Consider the following 27,123-nt stretch of genomic DNA (forward strand, 5'->3'; position numbering starts at 1 on the left):
AATTCGTTAATATTAACGCTAATGTGCAACCGTTAGAAGAAGTAAGGCTCATGTCCTCCCAGGACGTTGCTCATCAGCTATCTGTTCGGCACGATGCGTATAGTAGCATAGCCAGCTCATTGATCGAGCCAAATGCGAATTAATCAGTCGGATGTCGCAATAGTGAGTGGATTTCCTACAAACTATTTCTGGCAGACCTAAAACGAGCCAAGAAGAAAAGACATTACGATAAAGTAGGCAAGGGTTATCAACTGCTTATCAACTCGTAGCGGCACATTGAAAGGTGGTTTTAGACTCCTAAGCAAAGAAAACAAATAGTATTAATAATAGAGTTAAAAACAACATATCTTTCAATTACAGTTGAACTATTAGTTTTAAGAGACAATCCCACATCCTTAGCATATTTGAACTATCAGTCTAAGTATATTTACCCTCTTCTTCCGTTCCGGCTTGATTCCAATTGTAGTTCGTCTACGAACATTCCGTTTCGTAAATCTATTCCACCACTAGAACCCTCCTGTACCTCCGCTTTAACGTCCGGCTATCCAACTTCTGAAACATAGAAGATTTATATGTTCAATTAAACGCTCGTTGTCCTGTGGTTTATTATATGAATATAATAAAACACAACACACAAAGAAAATAAATGCAACTTACCTAGTCCTTCTGAACTGGCGCTAACTTATCTGCTTCTGATTCCTTTTAAAACTGTCCCAAAATAACTTCAGCACGATAGAATGACCCTGTACTTTCCTTTAAACGATTTGTACTATACATAATTAAACACTTTTTCACCAAAATTGGAGCCACAAAACACTAAAAACGCGAAGGAGATTTGAAAATGCGTTCAGCGTATATTCGTTAGGACATACGATTTGTTTTTGTTTTGAAAATACCGCCATAGGATGGGTGACGTTCACCAACACCATCATAGACTTTTATCGTCGTCCTGTTCTTTCCTACGGCGAAGTTTCTTTCATCTCACGATTCGAGCAAATTTTTACCTTTCACCCCCCATCGGGCCTATTTTTCGCTTGACAATTTCTACTTGGGGTTGCTCATCCCTGTTCTATATGAATACACCTTTTTATACGCACTTTGGTTTCATTAGAGGTCAGCTTTTGAATCACGAAACATAAACACAAAATTAATAACTGTAATCAACACATCTACATAAACACAAACACACATACCAAATGATACTCAAAACAACGAATTACAATTGATTAAAAAGAGTTTCAGATTTTGTGAAGTTATTCCTTTAGGAATCGCATTCAATTTCACGTAATACACTGTATTTAAAAATGACCTTCGACGTTGAAAAATATAAAACTTTCTACGAATGTGACGAGCATTGGGAATTAAAGAAAACATTTATGGAGTGTCATAAAAATAATTTCCCGGAAGATCAAGTTGTTTGTCTCGCACAAGTGTTCAGCAACATGGAGCTTCTGGGATGTCAATATCCTGCGGAAACAATGCGCCTGGTGGCAGAATTATCGAAAGATATTGTGTCCAAATATCGTGATACACGAACTGGCAAATTAAAGCGAACATTTGTTACTGCGTCGGATGCTGCTGCTGCTCGTTACGTACAAAAGAAATAGAATTCTAGAATTCCCACAAGACAACAGTACGTACGAGGTTGAATTTTCCAGCTTCTCCCAGCATTTGGTAGTTCCGTACAATACGACAAGGTTCTTCGATGAACTCCTCTTGACTGAAATAAAATGTAACCCTGAATGAAATACGCAATAAACGAAACAATAGCACAATTTTATCGTTTCAAACAAAATACGATAGGTGTTTTACTGTATTCTCAATTATTGGCAAACAAAAGTGTATTACGCTCATACTATAAGTATTTCACATGTTAGACATTCATTAAAGACGATCTACGCTTACAGCTTCAGAATTTACAACAGGATTTGATTCATTTTCCATTTTGTCATGGTCAGAGACGACCACGCAATGAGGACGGGAAAGTCTAAAGTTGCGAATTCCTTGAGCAGTCACAGATGTTCCTGTTACGTCTAAAAGCTTCAAGTGCGGTGCTGCTGTTTCGAGATGATCAAGCGATGTATCGGTGACAAGCTTATAATTGCGTATGGACAAACGCTCCAAGCCAGTAAGGTTATGGTGTAATATTTCATCCAGAAGGGCTCCTGCTAGCTCATTACGTGACACTCCGTACGCACAAATACCACGATCACTAATTAATGATACGTAATTTGGCGCTTGTTGCCCTATGCCTAGGTTTACAAAAATTTGATGTTGATTTCCGTTGCCTGGCCGGTGAACAAGTTCCTGAAAATTTCCTGGCATAATAATCACATGTGGTAGTACGCGTTGTGGTGGTGGTGGCTGCTGTGGTGGTTGTTCTTCGTTTTCATTCTGCACTGGAACATTATTCGCTTCATCATGCAAACGCAAGTTCACTGTAAGATGGGATAAAGAATAAGCAGTTAGTAAGTTACCAAGCGCTCCCAAAGATTCTAAATATGGTAACGTTTTTACTTTACCATCGTGTTCTACAAGACGTTCACGTGGTGGATTTTCAGCCAAACCTCTGTCATCTGGTCGGTCAGGTCGCGGTTCAGGACGAGGGCGTTGTACATGATTACCGCCGGCATCGAAAATGCGTTGATAGGCAGCGTTTATTTGCATTTGATCTCCATGTTGACGTAATATTCTATGATTTAATAGGACATTTTCACGCCGTTGCAGCAGCAAATCTCTATTGATGATCCGTACAATATTTTGTCTATCTTGTCTATTGTTCTCATTTGCTACTGGCATTCTTCGGCCAGGCTCTGCAGGAATATTTGCAATCGGTTGCTGTGGATCGCGGACGAATCGTATTAAATTATCCTGATTTCCACCAGCATATCCTGGATAATCACCGTGTATTATGCGTATCTCAAACACTCCATGTCTAGGCCGCGGAATAGGTGGAGGCAACTGGGCACCTTCCACTGGTGCTTCGTTATGGATATGAATCGGGTTTGCAGCAATATCATCCCCGGGACGATCAGCATCTTCATTCTGGTGTGGATCTGGCATAGCCAAACGGTGTAATTGCTCAACGCGTTGCCGTTCTGCTTCATTATATTCGTTTAGTCCTCTTTCCGTTCGCAAATGTTCGGGACATTCCAGCCTTAATTCTTTCAGAGAGTGTACAATATTAAAACAGCTGACATCTGAATCCGATATCGGTGTGTCGCGTAAGTCGAGTGTTTCGAGCTTCTTGAATCCGAACCGCGTTGCTAAACTGGCGTATGGGACACTATCTTTTATATTAGCACAACCCTTCAGGCTGAGGTATCGTAAATTCGGAAGTTTAGAAAGAACCATTAAATCATGTGTGTCGAACCAAGCGCAATATTCTATTGTGAGCTCTTCCAGGCGAATGAGGTATTTGTACATGTTCGTTAGAAATGATCGAATTTGCTGGTTGGGCAACACGAACTGATTGTTAATATTTTGCACTGATAATGCACACTTTCTAAATACCAACGAACGTAAAGCATGGGGAAACATTGTAATGTTGATTTTGTTCATATCCAAATATGCTTCTGTTAATTCCAATCGATCTAATAAAGTACAACGCGTTGCGATTGTCTGCAGAATACCAACTGTTAGCGTTGGCACATTCCACATTTCTGCAGGATATACACTTGTCATACCACGAAGCTTTAACATTTTTGTATTGGCTGGTTGTAGGTGGCTAATGCGTTGACGTACTTCCGCTGTAGTTAATTTCGCTGAGGTGAAATCAGCATTTGTCCATAGTGTTTTGTCAGCCACTAGCCGCTGCAATCTTAAACAAACTTTTGATAGCAGAAGCAAACTGTTACTATCCAAATGTTGAAATATCAACAACAGTATTTCGTCACTGAGATCTAAAATATTAACGGCCAATGTTGACCAAAGCGGTTCTGTGGCATTATTGAAGCTCTTAGCTTCTTCTACCAACTGATGTTTTGCATCTGGTTCCACCGTCTTGCTATCCACCTCAGTGGATAATTTCCTTTTACGGCCTTGTTCGCATGTTTGTTGTCGAAGACCAGACACTCGACTTGATGATGGAAAATCAGGTTCAGCCATAGTTTTATCTACGCCAATCGGATCCATCTTTTAGGGTCTTGTACAAAAATAGGCACCATAAACTTGATAGTGTTAGTTTTGTATTTACGTTACGATTTGCTACAAATATGTCTTGATAAATTATTGTTATTTTTCTAGATAATTTAGACCTTTCGTGCACGTCTCGAATGGCGACATTAGCTGATTAGGCGACCCCAGCGAAACGGGTATCTAAAATTCGATTATTTCCTTATCCAGCAACACAAAACTAGAAACAGTGATCGAAAATTTTAGGTTTCTCGAATGACATTCACAAAATCTGCAGTCAATTTTGACACCTTCGCCAGACTGTGTCACAGTGTCACATCGTCTGCACAAGATGTTTGTAGGGTGGGTATGATCTTCAAACAGTACGTAACAGAATTGAGTGAATAGGTAATTTACAGATATAAAAAGAAGAAAATAATAGCTGTAAAAAGCTTTCCACACTTATTTTGCTTAAATTTTTCATCAAAAATAGTTAAATAATTTATTATATTCCGTCCGTTTCGGCAATCATGTCAATCGTTTACCAAAATAATCCTTACGCCGGATACCTCATTGCTAGTTGTAGGAACCTTGGTTTTTTGACAGATTGACAGATCATTCATCGTGTGTTGAAAAAAAAGATGTGTGCGCGTCATTGCAGTGCGTTTTATTGCAAGAAATATTCCGATTCGTACGAACAAATTTAAAGTTTTCTGTACCAATCATTATTGCGCTTTAATTCTTGTCCACCTTTTACACTATGTCGGATCTAATTCGCCAAAATCTATCAGACGTTCGGCCGAGCTTAGAAAAAGTTGTTTACAAGGTACTCGGCACTTCGGATGGTACAGTACTTGCTCATATAGAATCTAATCTGTGTAATGGATTTGATCGACGCAAGCTGAGCGAAGACTTATCGTTCGTTGTTGACGAACGTAGAGCATTGCGAATTTGCGATAAAATAGAAGATTTGGTTGATAATTTAAGGATCAAGGAGCAGCATGGAGGTCTTCCCATTCCGCACGATAGCGAGCTATCAACAAATGATTGCAAAAAACGCCCGCTTGACCAAACGGCGCTTGATCCCCATCAGTCTCATCGAGCAAAAATAACCAAGCATGGGAATGAAATCAGCAGCGTCGCCGTCAACTCATCTAACATCGGTGAGATCAGCATTAGTAACAAGAGCGATACTTTAGCTGGAAACAATTTTTCTGCCATTCATATAAAACAAATGATGGAAAACGCACAGAGAGAAATCGAAGAGCGTAAACGAAAGCTAGAAAATATGAAGTTAAATAAGCACCCAAACATACCGGCCACAGCTGTTGCCGCTGCAATGACCGTAAATGCGAAAATTTTTTCTGCAGCTGCCAAAGCTATTGATGAGGATTCAAATAATTCGGGAAATGTTCAAACTGAAAATAAGTCGGTTATTTCAGATATCGAACGGTCGAAGAAAATTGCTAAACTTCAAGAACAAATTCGTGCGAAGCTTTCTGGCACATTGGCAAATGTTCTGCCACAACAACAGCCTCCAGTTGATAAACCCAAACCGCTGATTCTGGATGCTGAGGGGCGTACTGTGGATGGTAGCGGTCGTACTATTGTTGTACCGCAACTTACACCCACTCTGAAGGCTAATATTCGAGCAAAAAAACGGGAAACATCAAGAAATCTACAAGCTTCAGAACGCATAGCTGTGGACGATTCGAATGAAACACAATTTCACGATGATCGCATTGTACTTAAACCTGCTCTGCGAATTAAGCGCTCGTTGCGTTTTCATGAACCAGGCAAATTTCAACTGCTCGCAGAAAGGTTGCGGATGAAGGCTCAACTTGAAAAGTTACAGAACGAAATTTCGCAAATAGCACGAAAAACTGGCATTAGCTCTGCTACGAAGCTTGCGTTAATTGCACCAAAATCCGATACACATATTAGCGATGTACCCCAAATGGAGTGGTGGGATTCTGTTATACTGATGGATGATTTCAACGCACTAGATGCACAGGGAAATATTTCTATCAGAGAGTCATCTATTACTAATCTTATTGAACACCCTACGCAAATGCGACCCCCAAGTAAGTACTGAATGATTATTGTGTCTTATTAAACTTGAATGTATTTGATTATGAGTATGTTAGCGCTGTGTCAAAGTATTTGACCAAAAAGGCCATGCATATGTAATGATTACTTTGGACATGTAACTACGTGTGTTTTGCGCCGTAAACAATGATCCTATTTGATGAGGCAACAGATTTTATGATTAGTTTTTTCTGAATTGAATGTTTGTTGTAAATTGCGTTTTATAAAACTATTTAATTTTGATTATCATTTAAAAAAATACAAATTGCAAATTACAGTTCATAAAAGTGGATTCGAATTCATCTACTGGAGAGAGATTTTTAGTTTGATACAAATCAAAAAGTAAATGTACTAACCTGTAAATGGCCTCCGCGGGGCCATGACTGTTGACGATTTCTGCAGAACTCATTACATTAGACCACTTCACAGCCTTGATTTTTGGGAAAACGGGTTGAAACCTATCTATTTGTTGTAAAGATAATGGTAATAATCGAAGAAAACATTATGGTTTATGAAGAAAACATTATGGTTATTTTTGCCTAATTTTTGTCTGTTTTTGAATAAACCGGATTGACATGAAGGGTAACGCATGGTTAGTAAAAGAGAGAATAATGGTTTCTATAATGGAAAGCGTAGTACTACACCAGTTATAACTACTCCGGTGGTCAAAGATCGAGCGTCTTCGCTTGATCGAGTCTAACTCTATGCAGTGTACAATTTTTTTAGTGTGTTGTGTTTAGCGAACATTCATCATATGTTCCGTATTTCGTTTAACATTAGACTTATCAGGTTAAACCTACTACCAGCAAATGTTTTCCTTCGATTTTGTCTTACTGTTACTTTGTTAAATTTTGCCTTTCTCTTATGCCTAATTCCTTGTCGTTTGTTGTAGACTGATTCATTTTCCTCGAAAGTTGGTTTAGTGTTGATATTTTTGCAGTCGGAGCATTGCATCATCTTACAATTTATTTCTGTCTTCCAAAATTTTATGCATTTCAGATGGCCTATCATCGCTTTGTTTTATACGAAAAAAAACTCAACAGTTTTTAATTTTGTCGCATTGTGAATACTGCTGATATTTTGTCGTTGCTATATAACGTGGTAGTTATAAATTTCCTAATGAGTTAAGTCATTATATTTTCGTTTAATACAAAGAAAGATTTACGTTAAGGTTGAATGGAAGCTCTCCACAATTCCATTTGCCGTTCTATGGTTTGAAGGGGTGTAATGAACATCTACTTCTAATTTTTATATTAATGCTCTTATTTTTATTGATTTAAAAGCTAATTCATTATCACACAAGACAATTTTTGGAGTTCCATAGGTTGTAAGCAATTTCACTAAACTTCTATTTACATCAGAACGAGACTTTATTGGAATGATTATTGCAAAACGTGGCAACTTTTACGGTGCTGTTAAAAATAAGTTCGGTTTATTAATGAAAATATCTATGTGAAAAATTTCTAGCGGTTTCTTTGGTTACTAAGGCAGATTTTACTGAAATTAATTTAAGAACGAATCTTATCTTTCATTTTTGCGAAATAATACTTCTGTATCATTACATGGTAATTTTCGTCAATTCCCCTATGTGTTCTATCATGATTTTTTTTTCAATTACATATTTCATTTTGTTTCTCAGGGGTAGTTAAATCCTGTAGCATGCACTGCGAGATTCTGATTTTCGATGCATTCATCTGTAAAAATTAGGAATCAAAAAGTTCTTGTAATGTAATTTGTGATGGATGTACAGTATTTCTAAAAATTGAGATCTAGTTCTAGATATCAAATTTAATCTTCCCCCGTCCGTTTGTTTTCTTGGTTTATGCCTTATCTCTTCCTCTAATCTATGTATATACATTATCAATTTGTTGTACAGATCTTTTAAATTGATTACACATGTGGGTGGTTTGTGATCTGTATACAAAATGGATTTTCTCCCGTACAAATACAGTCTAAAATATTTATATGTTCTATCTATGGCTAATAATTCTTTTTCACTTGTTGAATAATTTATCTCACTTTTGTTGAGGGTTCGTGAGGCAAACGCTGTTGGTATATTTTTCGAGGCTAAAGGGGGTCTGATTTTTTTTGGCGCTTGTAGAGTTCAGTATTTTCATAATTTGACTTCCCCCGATCGGGGCCTCCGAGAAGCTTGATCCTAGGTGTGTGCCCTGTGCTAGGTGTGTGCACAGCACACCTCAGTGTGCTTGCGTGTGCGCACAGCACACCCAATTGTGCAACTTTACCTATCACTAATTAAGATCTGACTGCTGCTTAGTATTTGTCTACATCTATCAAAAGCAGATATGTACTCTTCAGTCATGCCAAAAGATTTTTCTTTTCGTAACTGTGCAGTACGTGGTTTCGGAATCTTAGCGAAATTCATAGTGAATTTCCTATAATAACCAATTACTCCTAGTAAAGCCTTGACATTATTTTCATTTTGTGGGATTGGCCAATTTTGAATTACTGATATTTTCTCAGGATTGGGTTTTACGCCCTATGGAGTAACGATTTGTCCAAGAAATAATACTTCCTTACGTAAAAAATCTGTCAAGCTGAATTATAAGATTCTTGTAATGTTGACGGCGCGTTTTCCAGACCGAATGGCATTCTAACAAATTCGTAAAGACCATTGTCAACGCTGAACGCTATTTTAGGGATGTCCTATTCGTATATCTGATGAAAACCAGGGGCAAGGTCAAGAGTAGTAAAATACATACTACTTCCAAGTTTATCCAAAATCCCTGTTATGTTGGGAACTCAATACCGATCACTAACAGTTTTTTGATACACTTTCCAATGATCTATAACAAATCGCCTTTTAGGTACACCTTGTGCTGTACCTTTTTACGTACGATCCAGATTGCCGAATACCATGTACTATTGAATGGTCGAATAATGCCTTGTTTATCAATTTGTTTATCAATGCCTTGTTTATCAAGTTTATCAACAGTTTATCAATTTGCTGCTTCTTCTTCTTGGCTTAACGACCTTACAGGTCACGCCGGCCATTTCTGGCTTAATAGACTTATTTTACCACGTAGCCGGATAGTCAGTCCTTGCTACGGGGGAACGATCCGGATGGGATTTGAACCCGGTCCGGTCGTGTGGACCGGCGCCGTTTATCACATGCACCACCGGACCGCCACCGAAAAATGCCAGGTCTCCAACCCAAATTTCTGAAATTCTATATAATAGGGTAGCTGTGTGAAATTTCGCATTCCTTAAGGATGTTTTCAAATTGTCGGTGATATAAACTTTTCGCTCTTATAAAATTGACGGTGCGTACAACCACGTCCATAACATGACCATTCTAATATTTGTGGCACATAACATTTCTTGATGCAGAATGCAATGGAAAATCCAGACATGCCTTCCATTCATTGATTCTACTTTTCTTAAATTTTCTGAACAACGCCTGATTTCTTTCCAATCATTGCCGGTGCACCATCTGTAGCTACGCTTACAACACGTGACAAATCCAACCCTATCATATCTAACGCATCTCGAACAGCGCATAATATATGTTCTGCCGTTTTAGTATTTACCAACGGTGCCAATTGGAGAAATTTTTCCGTTATATTCAATGATGCATTTACGCCCCTAATAAATTTAGCTAACTGAGCGATGTTAATTGAAACCGCCACAAAATGTTTCACCTTCTCCTTCAGCTGATGGTCCAGATCAGTAGCAAGGTCCGAAATTCTTTCTGCTCTTGTATTTCTGGACAGGCTTATAGAATTCAAATCTAGTCGTTTCTCAGCACACAAATTTTCTGCAGCTAACAGCATGCATCGTTTGACGAATTCGCCTTCCGTGAATGGTTTTGATGATATAGCAATTTCATTTGCTATTATGTAACTAGCTTTCACTGCTCCGTCACTAATTTGTTGCGGATTGACAAAACAACATTGATGTTTTTTTAACTGTATCATCCGCTTTTTCAGTTCTTCGTCTCGTGCTGGTCCTTCAACTTTTCTAAATTTATCCTTGTGATGCGAGTCATAACGCCGGCGAAGATAAAACTCCTTCATAACACCAATAGTTTTCCCGCACACTAAACAAACAGGCCTACCTTTTTGTTCTGTAAACAAGTAGGATAGTGACCATCCGCTATTATCCGTCGATTTTCTTTTTTGTCATCACAGACATTTCAAGAGCAATTTTGATCACTGATACCAATCTTTGATATTCGATGGCAGTACGGACTTCGAACGACGAAAATCCGTTCGCCGCCGGTGTCAGTCAGTGTTCACTAGACACTCATTTTTAAAATAACGTTCAATTGAGTTACCGTACATTGCGCGCGAGAAGAATGAACTGGGCCTGGCGGATTCGAACGTTCCCGTTTGTATGGAGAGAAATCCGCGAGGTTTTGAGCTGCGGATTTTAAAAGAATGTGTTTGGCAATGGATTTTTTTCAATAAATTTAGTAATTTTAATTTTCAATGAACGTTAATAAGCACTTTCAAATAGTAAAATGTAAGTTTAATTGAATTTATTTGTGTTTTTTGTTGCATTGAGTAAATTAACATTAAGGCCAAATACATCAGTAACGGCAGAAAATTTAAAATTCCTATTAGCCATGCATCTGTCAACCCTTTGATCGTAGATATAAACGACATTGAAACATTGGCAGCTACATGTCGTCCTGTTCATTTCCTCGTGAGCGTCGAACGGATTTTCGTCGTTCGAGGTCCGTACTGCCCCCGATTAACTTGTACGAATAGTCTGAAGTGATCGCTTTGGTGGTTGAGGTGATACTGATAATGAGTTAAACTCAGTTCACACTGCGCCGATTATGGTTCTCAGTAATGATATCACACATGCTATAGCCGGTTATTCGTAGGGAGAGCACATATAGAAAAAACGGTCGATAGTTGAGCATTCCTTGAAACTAATACACCTCAAAACTTGTTTGGACTGCAAGAGGGATTCAAGAACGTGTTAGTTAAGTGTTAAAAGTAGTGATGAGAATTCCGTTCCGAATCTACTAGGTTCGTTCCGTTCCTTGAAAGGAACGAACGCACCCAGGTTCAAACAAAAACACAAAGTAGGTTTTTTGCACCTATAATTGTTTTTAGGATGAGAAGGTAGCAACGTAAATTCTTACTTCTATTTTCTTTTTCAAAATTGTTTAGCCAAATAATACGCCAAGCAAAATAAACATTTTGGAACGAAAACAACGCTGGAAGTAGCAAAGCAAGTTGAAACTATTGTACAACTGTTAAGGTGCCTGGCAACGAGAGCTGACAAAAAGGTGAAATATTTGTCAAAACGGAGCTTTTGTCACTTTGTTGAGCTTCTGACAAAATTTTATTTTGTAGAAAATCCACGAAAAATGTTGACAAGAATGGTGACGAAAAGTTGACAAAATTTTGACGTTGCTCAAAACGTAAACAAGCGCGCTTTAAAGAATTGCTGACCATTGCGGTGTTCTATTTTGTTGAATTAACTGTATTTCATCCCTGCAAGGACACAGACCATCTTAATTAATTAATTTAAAGCCGAAATTACTGTAAAACTGCTTCCATCGCGTTGAATTTTCGTGTGCGTTGAAGATGATGGAGATTTTGTCAATCATGGGTTGCTATGTTTTGACAAAGTGTACAAATGTGTGTACGGCCACGAAAACAACTATTTTTCGCAGTTGACAAGCTGTTTTTGTCACTTGAAAAATTTGTCATCTTTTTGTCAGCGCTCGTTGCCCAGCACCTTTATGAAACACACACTCAACCTGTGCATATGGTTTTCAGGGAAAAAACTCATTGATAATACAGGGGCCCCGGCTGTCCATATAATTCATTGGAAAACGTTCGTTCTCGATTTAAAGGGGACCCTACGATTCTTAGGTGCATTGGAGAATATAGCGAGATGGGAACAAATTGGCAAACTCGTCTTTAGCTTATACACAGTGGCTAACCTGTGCATATGGTTAGAAGCAAAAAAAAACGGCTCAAGTCTGAAATAAGAACCCACCCTCTCACGCTCACTCAATTGAGTGACTATTTTTCGTGCAGGGTGTTTTTTTTTGTTAACGGGGAGGGAACCTTCAAAAGATACCCGCCTCGAAGGGCGGCTTGCGGCTACAAACCAATCCCTCCGAGATGGTTTATGTGGGATTCATCGTGACGCTGGGCCCGTGAAGGGGCCCGGCAGCCGATGGGACCCTAACTAAACCACTCCTCGACCTGATCCGAACCCTGGCGATGCGCTTGATGTGCGTAGTACTCCATACAGGAACGTTTGTGCGATTCACTCATCCTGTTGACGCGCTGCTGCTTTCCAATGTTGCTACTGCGTCATCCGTCCTAGTTGTCTCAGCTGCTGCTGCTGCTTCGTGCCTTCCTTCCGCTGCTGCTGCTTAATTCCGCCCGTCCGTAGCCGCTACTTCCGGTGGGGTCTAGCTCCTGCTGCTGCCCTGGTTACTCGTTGCTGCTGCTGCTGCTGCTTCCGTTGTCGTCATCCGTTGGTGCGGTCGCGGCGGCAGCTGTTGCTGTCCCGTTTGTTCCGTGTTCCGCCGTCGTTGCTGTCGTCTCCGTCTGGCCGTAGGTGGACTTTCCTCATTCCATCTCACTTGGAGGTTTCTGAAGATGGTCCTTGCGGCGGTCCGGGCTGCTTCCCATGTGTTGCTGTTGGCACACATTTCCGCTGCAAGATTTTCTATCGTTAAGCGGGTGTGGCTCTGCTGCTGCATCTCGTGTTGGGTTCGAGCAAACCGTGGACAGTGGAACATTACGTGGTCGACATCTTCCACTTGGTGTTTACACACCGGGCAGTTTGGCGAGCCGTCGAGGATGCCTCCGGAGAAACCCATGCCCTGTAAAGAGTTGAGAGAGATAAAAATCAATTTCTCCGTGCTTGCGATTTACCCAGGACATAATGTCCGGGATAATTCTCCTCGTCTTCATCCCCGGCGATCTCGGCTGCCCCGCTCCGGCTGTCCATTGTTGTTGCCAGCGTCCCATGGTCTCTTCCCTTTGCCGCTTTCGTACGTCTGGTCCTGGACTTCCCCTCGCTACCTTTTCGTCGTGGCAGCGGATGTCCTCCTCTAGGAGAAGAACTAACGGGATAGTGCTTGCGACCACGCAAGCGGCATCGTAGGAGACCGTTCGTGCAGGGTGGTTCACAATAGTAATTGTGACGAATGCGTGTTTTTTATTATGTTTCGAGGCACAGACACCTGAGGGCATGGCCGTCGAAGAAGAAAATGTAGCAATTGGTGCCATCCATCGACCACAGGTCAAAGATTGGCGATCCGTTGGATACCGCCCGAGTTATTGGGCAAGGTTGGGCCAAAAATGAGGAAAATTGCACCAAATACCCGAAAAAGTGCAACAGTTGCTTTCGCGAATAGCTTTGGCCAGAGACATGGTAGCGATTAGTGGTGCATGGACGAAATGTAGGCAAAAGTGCCATTTTCCCAGATCAGAAGACAGATTGGCGATCCGTTGGATACCGACCGAGTTATGGGGCAAAGTTGAGCCAAAAATGAGGAAAATGTTATGGTTTCACACGTGTACCGTGTACACACGTGTATGGAACATGGTTCCTCGATTAATAAATCACTTTTCACTATGCGAAAACCCCCTTACAATGTATTTTTAGTTATAAAATACATCAAATTTAGGCAACATTGCATAGCCTCCGAACCACCCTGTACGAAAAATTGACACGCAGATGAGTGACCGTGAGAGCGGGGGTCCTTATTTAAGACTTAAGCCAAATAATTTCCGTATTGCAAAACTTTGATTTTCCCGCTATCTGTTAGTGTATATGTTGAAGAGAGCCACCCGTTGGGGGGCCCGTTCGACGATCTTTTTTTTATTATTTCGCTATCAACAGATATTTCTAAGCTCTTATTCTAAAGGACGATGCTAATCCAAGCAATATCTTCGTTGTATATCGACAGGGATTGCATTATTGTTGTTAGCTCATTTGTTAATACACTATTGTACGCACGTCTATAAAAACCACTCCACCGTATTTTTCCTGTTGTTTTTCGTTATGGCGTTGATTGACATTTCAATCATGTCTGTGATTGATTTGTTTTTGCGAAAGTCGAAACTGGAATCAGGCAGAAGTAAATGTTTTTCCATGTTTCAAGTACGGCTATGTTTGCTACTTATAAAACTGTTATCACTAGTGTTGTCGGTCTAAAATTGATAACTTCATTTAATTCTTTACCGATCTATCTATGTAAAAAGTAATCTATGTGGTACTTTTCCCTCTCGGTACATTGTAGTGTTGGGTAAATCTGATTCAGATTTATGAATTTGAATGAATCTTTGAACTGAATGAATGATTCTGAATCTGAATGTCAAAGATTCATGAATCGTCGAAGATTGAATGATTCATGAATCTGTTGGGAGTCGACTCATGAATTGAATGATCCTTCACTGAAGATTCATATGAATGATTCTATTCAGAAGATTCATTAAGCACAACACTATATACCTGTATTCCGTGTCAATTAATGTGTATGAAATGTTTCTTTTCAACGCACTCGCACGTTTTTGTTTTAAATTAGGGTAAATGCTCCAGTTTTCAGCAGGTTAGTGCAGCTGTTTTGCAAAAAACGAAGAAACACCTATTATTTGCAATATTTGTGATTGAAAGTAATGTTATTTCGGTTGATAAACTGTCGTAGTATCTTTCTGCATTTTCATTTTCGTGATTCTAATTCGTTTTATGTGCAATATTTATGAAAATGAAAACATTGGTTTGGTGCCTGTTTTCGGCAGAAATGTTCCTATTTTCGGAAGGCTGTGTTCCTATTTTCGGCAGCGTAAATAAGGGTCATTAAACGTTTTAAACCACTGAAATGATTAAAAAAATAAATTTTAAACAATTTTCTACTCTTATTTTGCTAGTTTTGTGGCCGCAAAGTGGTTAAAAATGTAATTTTATGCTGCCCGTTTCGACAATTTTGCTGTCAGATTTTCAAGACATTGGTACACGGTCCGTGAAGTCAAAAAGTTTGCGGTTGAAAACATAGAAAGCTGCAAACTTTACTCAAACTCAAAAAGAATTTTAGCTCGTCGAGCTGAAATCGTCAACCGCAAACATTTTGACATTGGGTTGAAAACTCCCGGAAAACACGACATTACATTTATGATCAATAATGTTTATATTTTTAGGGGAAACTACCATACATTCTCCATTGTAGTTTAACTCAATCGAAAAATTAAAAAAAATACCTAAACTGCCTTTAATATGTTCGGCAAAATGTTTATGCAAAGAAATGACAGTAAGTTTGCGCCAACATAAAATTTCGGGCGGTTATGTGAAATTCACGCGGCTAAACGAACCGAAATCTTTTTGACGTAAACTTTTCAATAATTTGAGTTTGCGCATGAAGTTTGCGGGCCATGTACCAATACTTTCATGCTTAATCTAGTAGACCACGCTGTCATTGCATACAAAATCACACAGTTTTGTGCTGTCAAACATCATGGCATGTACCCATTTTCGGCAGCCTTTAAAGTGAAAAATAAATAATTTATCGAGTTTTTATTTTTTTTAAATAGCATAAATTTTAAAATCATTTTATCTGTCAGAAAAGTGCTTCATTCATTTTTTATATGCAGTGGTTTCTTATTTCCAGTACCTGCCGAGTTATGGACTGACAAATTTTACGAAAATTTGTTAACACTTTAGGAAAATTGCAGGGCTGTTACAGCTAGCGCGTATTTTGCGTTTGGCGCGGATTTTGCGTTTCGCGCGGATTTCGCGCGTTTGTACCCTTTATCGGCGCGGATTTTGCGTAAATGTACAAAATAACGTCTAAAATCGTCATTATTTTTACTTCGGAGCAAATCTCCTCATAATCAAAATCGAAAAATTGCCCATTTTATCAATTCTGAATGTAGTGGACGTAATGGGAAAGCATACTCATTTTGTTTGTAGGACATAAGATGCAAAAAATGATTAAATATTTTGAACACCTATTTTCATCTCTGCCACTTACAAAAAAGTCTCGCGCTGAAATTTTCCAATATGGTTGAGTGTGTCATACTTCTCGCTTTGGCCAACTTCTCGCTCTGCCACATATGATATCAAACAAATAAAGCGAGAAAGCGTGCGGATTTGTTGGTAGTTTGGTGGATTGAAGAATTTCATTCGTACGGAGAAGCAGCAGGATGAAACGAATTTACGAATTTTTAATTCTATGATTATAGTGTGTAGCAATCTTCTACTGAGTATTTTTTTCTTAAACATTTTTTTAACATTGAACTAAGCTATTGAATCAGACTTCATGAAATTCCAGCATATTGGTAGTGCCAGGCACAGAATATGGAATAACTATTAGTTTTGCATAGTACGTAATGATGAACTTTTACCAAATATTTTATTTATTAACTTTGTGGATTCTAGAAATTGGCAGTGTTAGAAAATTTCGTTTTTCGGAAATTTGCTAATTAATAATACTTTTTTTGCCGAACACCGATTAACAGACGTTGCTCGCAGGTGGCAAAAAAAGATATTTATTTGTCTCCACAGGCGTTGTCTGCGATTTTTATGCATTTTTCCAAACTTCTTGTTTTTATCCTTCTTTTCTCCTGCTTGTGACAGGTCGTTGGGGCATTGTCTCCCTGGGAAATACAAGGTGTAGACTTAACAATTTGTTGCATCATAGGCAAAGCGGTTATTCAATTAATCATCATAGAGGGTTAATTAACTACATTTTGTTTCAAATGTTCCAACATCGGGTAAAAATAAAATGAGTACGTTTTTTCATTATCAATACCTTGATTCAATAATTCTATGAGTTACTTTCGTATTGGCGCGGATTTGAAAATCTGGCGCGGATTTCAAATGGGTTGGCGCGGATTTCGCGGTTTTAAAATAGAGACTTCTGTAACAGCCCTGAAATTGTGATATCTCGGTAAATATTGGGCTAAATGCAGCGAAACTTCGTATTTGGAGAATATCTATTGGTATTTACGTTCTAAAATAGTGTTTGACCGCATTGTATAACGCATTTGCGTATAATTTAGCTTTTATTACACACCTGCCGAAAACTGATGCACTTACCCTACCCATTTAATCTTTTTCCACTCGACTCATCACGGCGACATGGTTATACTCATGAATGAGTAAAATGTCGGAACCTGTACTTACACCGTTTCTCGAGCTAGTTGGGATCAAGCTCCGTTGAATTGGGATCACCATCAAGCGATTTGGGATTTTTCGCAGCGGATTGGGATCTCGTGCTGTCGAAATGGGATAGCTCTCATGTTGTTGGGATCACCATCACTTGAAATCGTCACTTTCTCATTCAAAATGGGCTAGTTTGACAGCGCGTGGATTGTAAACACGTTCAATCGATCTTTTTATGTAAACAAACCAATTCATTAGATGTATTTTATAGTTCAACAAACAGTGCATTTATAAATTCTATTACTAAAATTTTATTTGTTTACATAAAAACATCCATTACACCTTTTCTTGAGCTAGGGTAAGTGTACCAAGTATGGACGAGTTTGTACAGCGTTTTCACAAAAACGACGTTTGTGGCAAAACTGCTTAACTAAAATTCATAAACAAGAGTCCAATCGATAGACACACGTTTTTTACGAAACGTCCGAAAGTCAATATGCTTATCTCCAATACACGCACTTTGTTTATCAGTGAATTACGACAGCACAAACAACCAACATGAAAATAGCACAACAATTGGTGCATTCCGGTTTTCCATACACCAATTGTTGTGCTATTTTTAAATACGATAAATAATGTATTTCGTATCATTTAATTATCAAAAACGATGTGGTTCGAACTGAAGTGTGCCTTAAACAAGTTTTTAAAATTTTTTGAAGTCGATTTTGGGCTCTAGTTTCATTAAAAATTGAAAACAAAAAAATGGTCATGTTTTAGACAATCGTTAAGATATTGCAGATTTTTTGACAGCAAAACTAAAAATCGTGATTTTTCGAAAAATAAGCTTATGAAATTAATGAAACGTATGGGAAAATAAGGAAATCTCTTAATTTATGTGAAGAAATTTTTTTGGAACTGCAAATCATCCTTGTTTTTTCATATTATCCATTTTTCCGACGATAGCACAACAATTGGTGCTAGCACAACAATTGGTACACTTACCCTAGTTGGGATCACCATCAAGCGCTTTGGGATTTTTCGCAGTTGATTTGGGATCTCGTGCTGCCGAAATGGGATAGCTCTCATGTTGTTGGGATCACCTTCACTGGAAATGGTCACTTTCTGATTCAAAATGGGCTAATTTATTATTATAATTAATTATGTTACTGTTTCAAAATTTTTTACAACAAACTTTCCTTTGTTTTTTGTTTCCTTCATAGTCATTAGCCAGTCATTAGCCAGTGATAGGCATCTTTAGAATAACAGTACACATTAAAGGTGCAAGTGTTTACACACTAAATTTTTTTACCGCAGTTCAGTAAAATTTTACTGAAATTTTTTCAGCTGAAAGTTCAGTAATCGTTTCAGTAAAAAGTAATTTTACTGCATCTTTCAGTAAAGTGGTAAGTGAAGTCGTTTAATGAAAGTGTGGCAAAGTGAGTACTGATTATTCAGTAAAGTTTTGTATCAAAAATGACAGTTGGTTTGATAAATTTTCAGTAAAAAGCATTTCGTTTTACTGAATATTCAGTAAATAGTTTGGATGTTGGTTTTACTGAATAGCCAGCAAGTTTTATTAATGATGTAATTTTTATTTTTATTCTGTCACCACAACGGTAGTTGAAGGTTCCTTAATATTCATCCAAATTAATCCAATCGTACTTGCGTGCAGTTGGGAACATCTGTTCGAAGATGTATACAATATTAGAATGCAGAATATTGTTTTTTATTAAAACATATTTACATACCAGCTATCCTTGAAATTCTGTTGAAATGGGAAACATTTTGATCGTGGTGACAGTCACATTTTGTTTCTTTTTTCGAAGTTCCTTTCGAATCCCTGTTTTTTTTCAATCTTCCTGGCACAACAAATTTAACACTTTGTTGACGGGCGCCAGAACGTGTTGGTATCACCAGATTTGTCTGGATTTTTAGCCTGAACGTTTTGGAACGTTTGTTGTCTTAGGCGCTGGAGAGCATAGCGTGTCCCGCCGCACGATGTCATTAGTTACTTGAAATTTTTCACAGGCATAGAAGCATTACATTAAAAAAATTCAGGACGTACCAGTCCGTCCCGAATCAGAAAAATTCGGCTAACTTAGGACGGACATGTCCGTCCACCCGTCAACAAAGTGTTAAGCTTGTTTACCTGAAAATTTACTCACAGGATAACTCCTCCAGGTCAAGGTTTTCACTGTTTTTGTGCGAGCAAGATAATTTGCAGGTCAACATCCATTTCGTATCTTTGAATTCACTATTGAACACCATTTACTATTTGCTATTGAACACCAATACCATTTCACGCTAAAAACATGCACAGCGCACCGAACACGAGTAAACATGCAACATTTGAAAGATGGATGGACATATTTTGCTGCTTTTTCAGTAAAAATAGCTGAATTTCAGTGAAGTGTGATATATGCCACATATAATTACTGATCTGCAGTAAAAAATGAAATACTGGAAGGCATCCAGTAAATTGATTTACTGAAGTCCAGCAAAAGATTGACATTAAAGCTGAAAATCAGCAAAACGAACTATTACTGAACAGCTTTCAGTAGAAAATATTACTGAAGCAAACTTAGAATTTTTGCCGTGTACATTTAAGTGTCTATGATAATTTTGTTATTAACAATATTTTTCTATTTTGCTTATACTTCAGATGAATCATCGCGGGGTGTCTATCTTCCAGTATTTCTTACCAAAAAGGAAAGACGTAAGCTACGACGCCAAAACCGTCGTGAGGCATGGAAAGAAGAACAGGAAAAAATACGCCTAGGGTTAGAAGCACCGCCGGAACCGAAACTAAGAATTTCTAATTTAATGCGCGTATTGGGGACAGAAGCCGTGCAAGACCCAACAAAAATAGAAGCGCATGTACGTGAACAGATGGTAAAGCGACAAAAAATACACGAAGAAGCAAATGCAGCGCGTAAATTGACAGACGATCAACGTCGTGAAAAAAAAATTCGTAAAATGAAGGAAGATACTACGTTGGGAGTTAGTGTTGCTGTGTATCGTATTCGAGACCTGCAAGAACAACAAAGCAAAAAGTTTAAGGTGGAAACAAATGCGAAACAACTATTCTTAACGGGTGCTTGTGTTCTCTTTCGCGATTGTTGTGTAGTGGTGGTGGAAGGAGGGCCAAAGCAACAAAAAAAATATAGAAGACTCATGCTCCATCGTATAAAATGGGAAGAAGATTTAGTTAAAAATGCTGATGGTAAAGAGATTCCTAATTCATGCGTGCTTGTTTGGGAAGGAATGAATCAACGCAGAAACTTCGGAGAATTTAAGTATAAATCTTTCCCCTTGGAAAAAAGTGCAAGAGATTTTTTTCAAAAACATCATGTTGAGCATTATTGGGATTTGGCATACTCTGGGGCTGTTTTAGAAGCATCGGAGGATGCATGACGAGGTTAAAGAAAAAGTAAGGGAACCACATTGTAAAGAGTAATGCTTTGCTAATAGTGTACCAGTCGGGTATGTCTTCTCATCGCATATTGAATTTAATAAATAAGTTGAAAATAAACGAATTCGTTGCCCCTTGTTTGAATCTGAAATAGATAACATAAAAAGATCCATGTCGGTTCACATTTTGGCAATCAAGTGAGGTTGCGGAGGAGCGGAGAGGCGATTCTAGAACCGCAAGGAAAATAAAGGTTAAGAAAAAAACTGACCGACGAAGTTAAGGATTTTTAGGCTAAATATTCGAGTATTGAGATTAATAAAGGTGTTATTTGCCAAAAACCGATTGGTGCGTTCGTGTTTATTATTTGTTATTTAAACTTGCCTAAGTAATGAATCAAACACAGTATGCAAGTGACCACCAAAGAATTATCATTCAGCTTCAATAATCCCATAACTGGTGACCCCGACTGAACAAGTCTAATATTAAGGTATTTTTGTCATATATTTAAGGTACTTTAGATTTACACATATCTTACACCTCTCATGTTGCATGTTTCCTTCTTTCATATTCATTTTCCTTTGCACATTACTTACTCGCAAATTCTTTACATTTTCTTCCTTTTCTTTATTCCGCAATACCTGTTCACTTCTACCTTCCTTCAATTTTTTATATTGTACATATCGTTACAAACGGGTAACAAACAGCGGTTTTTTTTGTATGGACACCACCCGGGTAACAAACAGCGGTTTTTTTGTATGGACACCAACACCAGTACGTGACGCCCAACGCCACGTCCTACGGACACCGTGTAGGGTCCCGTCAAAAAATTCAGCATGCAGCAGACAGCAGTGCAAAAACTTCAGCATGCAGCAGACAGCAATCTGCGCCCAAGATGCATAAATAAACGAACACAACATCAATTCACAAACTACCCACTTGGCAGAAATCGCATGAGAGGGGGGAAATTTCTTCATTCTCGCTACCCCTGACCCTCACTTTCGAGCGATCGTACGACAAACTCTCACTCCACCACCCTACCTCACTGACACACGCTCCCATATTCTATGTAAACCCTCACCGCAACCTGAATCACCACTCCACCTCACACCTGAACGGTCCCATACTCGAAGTGTTAGACAATTTTGATTCCACACTTTGAAGCCTGTCGAGGAGTGTGGCACTATATTGTTTTTCGCTGTCTCCTTTCTTTCACTGCAAAATTGCTTTTGCCCTGTCTTTGGCGTATTCATATAAGTTTGGCCTTTGCTGGAGGCGGATGTGTGTGCGCAAGCGTTATCGTGTTTTGTGAAGTGATTCTTTGCTCCGGTAAGTAATGTGAAAACTAGGGAATGTGATTAGTGAATTAATTATAATCCATGTGTTTTGTGCGTAGTGAATCCCATCGAGTCGATCAGCTGATGGAAAGAGTTTGGCCGTGAAGCGGAAAGGGTGAAGCCGGAGTTAAACCGCAGGATGGCAGGACAAATCACATCAGAGAGAGTGCTGAATATTCGACGTCTTGAGAGGTATGCATTTTAACACTCGAAATGAGTTACAGAAAAAAAACAAAGTGTAAAGTTTTCTCATGTCTCTCCGTTTTTTTTTCTTCTATATATTTACAGAAACCACTGACGAACCCCATCCCACCGTCCGCTTCGCAGAACGCCGGCAGTTTTTTTACCTGTTTGTCCAGCGAACGCTTGCGCATGATGAGCGTATGAGCAATAAAAAAAGGAATCGTATGTATTTCCTGGTAATTATTTCGTTCACGGTCGTGGTGTGTTTCGGACGAGGGTGTCCCGAATGCAGCAATAGGAAAGAAAGGGAAAGCGAGAAAGAAAATAAAGCGAAGGAAAGAACGGGACACACTGAAGCTTATTTGGCTACCAACGCTATCTATAAATTCCCAGTGTGCAATTCAACCACGCCTGCTAATAAATACTATTGCCGCTATGTTCTGGCCTACAGGCGAAGTGAGATAAAAAACGTGCACATACGCATATACACGGTACGCTGTCGATCCCAATTAGCCCTTTCTCCCTCTACCTAACTAACGATCATCCTGTTAAAGCGAGAATGCGTGTTGGGATCGCGCGTCGATACACACTAACACATTCAAAGACACCATGTGTGTACACAGCGTACGAGCGCCTGCACGATCCTAGGGGCGTGACCCGGGTCGATGTGGAATCCATGTGGAACGCATCGGGACTGCTCGCAGCGTACGGGCGCATACACGATCCTGGCGGATAAATGTGGAACCTTTCGAGTCCATGTGGAATCCTTACAGCCTCCATGTGGAATCCTCACGGCGTCCATGTGGAAAGCAACTCGTCCGCAGCGTACGGGTGAATTATGAATCCTTACAGGTCAATGTGGAAAGCTACAAGACCGCTCGCAGCGTACGGTGGTCGCGGTGGTCGTAGCGTAGCGTGCAAAAGCGCGTTCAGTTTTCTTCATTTATTTGTATTTAAATTATTATTTATTTGCAAACGACCGATTACAATATGTTGGCCACACTTTGAGCTAATAGTTGCAAGATTTTCCCGTGTGGTATTTAAATAAAATAATACTAAAATTCAATGACAAAACCAAGGTATTTTTCGCTACAATTCTATGCCTTGCTTTAGCTATTTCCTCGCGGCCGCCCGTAACGTACTGGCTTTGGTTTTTAACAAATAACTAAAAAAGTTGAAGAGCTAGACGAAAATGATGTTCTACAAAGTTGTAAACAATAACATTTTGCATCTTTTAAAGATTTTTTCAGATTTTTACACAGTTAGTTAACCATGTTATTTTGATTAAATATATCGGGGATTGCTTCAGCGTCACAAATTTAATTTTTAAATTCTTTCAAACATACGATTTGGATAAAGGTGTTAAGGACAGTGTTAACCTACTTATGAACAACTGTTTGGGGCTTCTGAACGGCTTTTAAATTGATCGTTCACTGCCTGTAGTCCCATCGTGCGACACCTAATCGACGCATCCTTTTACATTCATATTCTTTACCTATGTTTAACCGGTAAGGATTTCTTGGCCGAGCAATGCTTTGTGGTATGAATCAATTCTCATCAGAGGTATTCGGTTTCCCCTAGTCGCACCTACATAACATCCTGTGTTCATTACCTGCCTACAAGAACCAGTACACCTTCCGCATGTATAGGCGCGTAGCGACAACGAACAGTGCTAGTTACCTGTCGTGTGTCTGAACGCTCATGGGAAAAAGCACCTGTAGCAGCTACCTCGTATTTCTGTGTGTTTAAAGAAATTTTCCATAAAACCACACCTTGAGGCTAGTTAAAAAGGACCAAACAGCGGTCTAACATTTTTTATTGGAACGGCTGTATGGTAGGAAACAAACCTGTTATGCAATATTTTTTCCCAAAAATACCAAAAAGCACGAAGGAATTATTTTTTGCATCATACGTGCAGTGAAATCCATTCCCATTCAGCTTCATTTATATACGGTACACAACGTACCCCCTCAACGACTGGTCGGATGGCGCAAATGTAAGCATGACATCCTTCTACACCAATTTCTAATCCAATGTTCTCTATCATTACAGCAAAAGCTCCAAGGAAGTTGTATGGGGAAAAAAGATTCTCTCACGCTCTCACGAGAGAGTGAATTTGAGGAACCCCCCTTGCGTTTTTATTTTCTGGAATTCATTCATTTTTTTGCTAAAATCCGGCATAGATCCACACGCTACGAACGCTCGCGGGCGACTGAAGCGGGCGTGGCTACGCGGGGCTTTATATACCAACCCGGTTTGAGTGTGTGCGTGTGGTCGGTAAATGTCTTCCTGCGGGACTCCGCGGTGGATTCCGAATGGACTCGTTAAGGACCATGAGAACAAAAGAAACTCGACCGCATGAACTCGCTTTTGCATGACTGGGGTACGTGATAGTCTAATGCGGATCGCAGGTATACCCGGGGTGTAGAGAGCGAGGGAAATGGTCCAAAAAATGGAGGGGGAAATGGTCCGAAGAGCCATGTAAAAAATGGTCCGAAGGAAGACATGGTCGGACCATTTCCTATGTGCTAGCATAGGGCAAAAAAGAGAAACGGACCATTCCTAGCATTCCATTGCAGAGCGTGCTCTCCGTATTTCTGACGTTGTGTGAGTGTAGGTTCAAGCAGTGATCTTCGGTTCCACGTACGAATGATGCCGAAGAGGATGACGAAAACACGATCCTTCGCTGCACATAGGAATACAGCGCATACAATGCGGGCAAAACCCACAAGAAGAAGAAGACACGATTCTTCACTGCATGTAGGAATGGGGTGAGCGAACAGCGAACGACGCCGGCAAGAAGCACAAAAGGAAGACAAAAACATGATCCTGTACTGCATAGAATCGCAGTGCCTGCGCGTACAGGATATTTGACATCATTTTTCACCAAATCAAATGCAAAAACTTTGGGGCGGCTCGGTGGTGCATGTGATAAACGGCGCCCGTCCACACGGCAGGACCGGGTTCAAATCCCATCCGGACCATCCCTCCGTAGCATGGACTGACTATCCTGCTTCGTGATATAATAAGTCTTGATACGGCCAGGCCGTTCTAACCGAGCAAAAAAAAAAAAAAAAAAAAAATGCAAAAACTGACAGAACAATAATCACTATTTCACACACAAAACACAACACCAACTGTATTCATCGGCGTGTAAAACATCGGAGAAGGTTCCACAACATGTACCGAAAGTTTTTTTCCTCACTTCAATTCAATGCGCTTGCCGAAGCAAGCACGGAGTGAAGGGAAAAAACTAACACCACACGTTAATGGCTTGAAAAGGCACATAAACTCTACATAAATCGCCATACTTGTTTGAATATTGCACTGCACAAAACAAACGCGCACATCTGCAATCCTACACGCCCAAACAGATTCAAAATTTTCTAAGCCCCACAACACGTCCGCCCTGGACTTAGCGCATAGCAAACTGAGCCTTTCACTATGTGGGTTTTACGCTAGAGGAAAGAGGCAGGATGAACAATGCAGGTCAGGACGAGATGAAAATTATTCTGCCTTGAGCAAACTCTGTCGGCTTACACATACAATCAAAGAACCCTTCTTTTTACACTGATCCGCTCTCAAAATAGTCAAGTTTCGGAGAGAAAAACCGTCACGCTCAATTTTTTCCTAAACTTTTACCGAAACTACACGTCAACGCACCAAAACGGTCCGTTCGTCTCGCTCTCTGCACACCGGGTAATTTATGAATCCTTTTTCACTTCGCGAAGATCCCAGGTATAATTCCCGAACCCTCTTTCGCTTCGCGATTTGTGGACGCATCCAGAACAGGACCCAATTTTTTGAAATTTTGTGTGACTTCGGCTTTTTTGGACGTCTCATGAGCCGTAATGTGTACGCAACCATAAAACCAACTCGAGGGCCGCATGCGGCCCGCGGGCCCCATGTTGCTCCTGCATGCTCTATGGCATTGAATTTGTCTCCTTACAAAAAGAGACTGTTATAAAAAAAACTCGCTCCTCTCTATCACACTGCGCTTCGTTGCGCCACTGGAGCTTTCATCACAAGCCCAATCAAATTATTACTGATAGAATCGGGCCAACTACCTTTTGATTACATTATATCGCTTCGCTTAGTTGCTGCCATGAGTCGCCTCGTTGAAAAGGGAGTAAACGCAAATTTTTACATCAAAAGAGCTCAAACGGATTGGTGAACGGAATGAGGTTGGTAACTCACAAACAAAACTCTTCCCGATATCACCAAACTTCCCCGGCCCACCCTCCGACCCTGGTATCAAAATGCCCCCAAAATAGGCTGGAATATAAAAAACAAAATACGCGCTGGTTCAAACCAAAATAAGCTGGTATAGCCCGGAAACACTATTTTGACCTCCTAAACTCAAAATATTCTCATCATCATCATATCTACACCGATGGCTCAGTTCTAGATAATCAAGCTGGATGTTCTATTCACTCAAACAACAACAACTGTTCCATAAAACTTCCTAAAACACATCTTTTCTGCTGAAGCAATCTTACAGCTATCTTACTCGCCGTACAAGAGGGTCTTGACCCCAATAGACCAAACATCATTTTCTCGGACAGCTGCAGCGTTTTAACTGCCCTGGAAGCAGGCACCTCAAAGGATCCTCATATCCAAAATATTGAGGATCACATCTCTTAGGCGAATGTCACACTCTGCTGGGTTCCCAGTCATGTTAGCATTACTGGTAATGAAGAAGCGGACACCCTAGCAAACCAAGCAAGAAAAACTCCCAATTCCGACATCACTTCCATATCAAAACAGGATATACCTACTCTCGCCAAATCCATCATTGCTGAAACCTGGTAAAAACACTGGAATATCAATAAACACATATTCACTCGAATTGTTAAACTCTTTAGCAAACCATGGAAGGATCTAGAC

At 39.6% G+C, this 27,123-nt stretch overlaps 2 protein-coding genes across 2 annotated transcripts; one reads left to right on the plus strand and one right to left on the minus strand.

Moving 5' to 3' along the window:
- Window positions 1-1,823: 1,823 nt before the first annotated feature.
- Window positions 1,824-4,426, minus strand: LOC125767762 (uncharacterized). Its single transcript, XM_049434648.1, has 2 exons — window positions 2,523-4,426; window positions 1,824-2,438 (listed from the first exon to the last, which is right to left on the minus strand). The coding sequence occupies exons 1-2, from the start codon at window positions 4,132-4,134 to the stop codon at window positions 1,885-1,887; spliced, it is 2,166 nt and encodes a 721-aa protein (XP_049290605.1). The 5' UTR covers window positions 4,135-4,426; the 3' UTR covers window positions 1,824-1,884.
- A 278-nt stretch (window positions 4,427-4,704) lies between these two features.
- On the plus strand, window positions 4,705-21,061 carry LOC125767764 (U4/U6 small nuclear ribonucleoprotein Prp3). Its single transcript, XM_049434650.1, has 2 exons — window positions 4,705-6,197; window positions 19,970-21,061. The coding sequence occupies exons 1-2, from the start codon at window positions 4,874-4,876 to the stop codon at window positions 20,719-20,721; spliced, it is 2,076 nt and encodes a 691-aa protein (XP_049290607.1). The 5' UTR covers window positions 4,705-4,873; the 3' UTR covers window positions 20,722-21,061.
- The last annotated feature ends 6,062 nt before the right edge of the window (window positions 21,062-27,123 follow it).

This window comes from Anopheles funestus, chromosome 3RL (genome assembly GCF_943734845.2).
Source record: "Anopheles funestus chromosome 3RL, idAnoFuneDA-416_04, whole genome shotgun sequence".
In the NCBI taxonomy this organism is placed as follows: Eukaryota; Metazoa; Arthropoda; class Insecta; order Diptera; family Culicidae; genus Anopheles; species Anopheles funestus.

What these genes read in the sequence shown, in the direction of transcription:
- LOC125767764 (XM_049434650.1), top strand. Translation starts at nt 4,874, where the DNA reads ATGTCGGATCTAATTCGCCAAAATCTATCAGACGTTCGGCCGAGCTTA. An exon ending in TACGCAAATGCGACCCCCAA is followed by an intron (nt 6,198 to 19,969) that starts GTAAGTACTGAA and finishes CTTATACTTCAG; the next exon opens with ATGAATCATCGCGGGGTGTC.
- LOC125767762 (XM_049434648.1), bottom strand. Translation starts at nt 4,134, where the DNA reads ATGGATCCGATTGGCGTAGATAAAACTATGGCTGAACCTGATTTTCCA. An exon ending in ACGTCTTGTAGAACACGATG is followed by an intron (nt 2,439 to 2,522) that starts GTAAAGTAAAAA and finishes CCCATCTTACAG; the next exon opens with TGAACTTGCGTTTGCATGAT.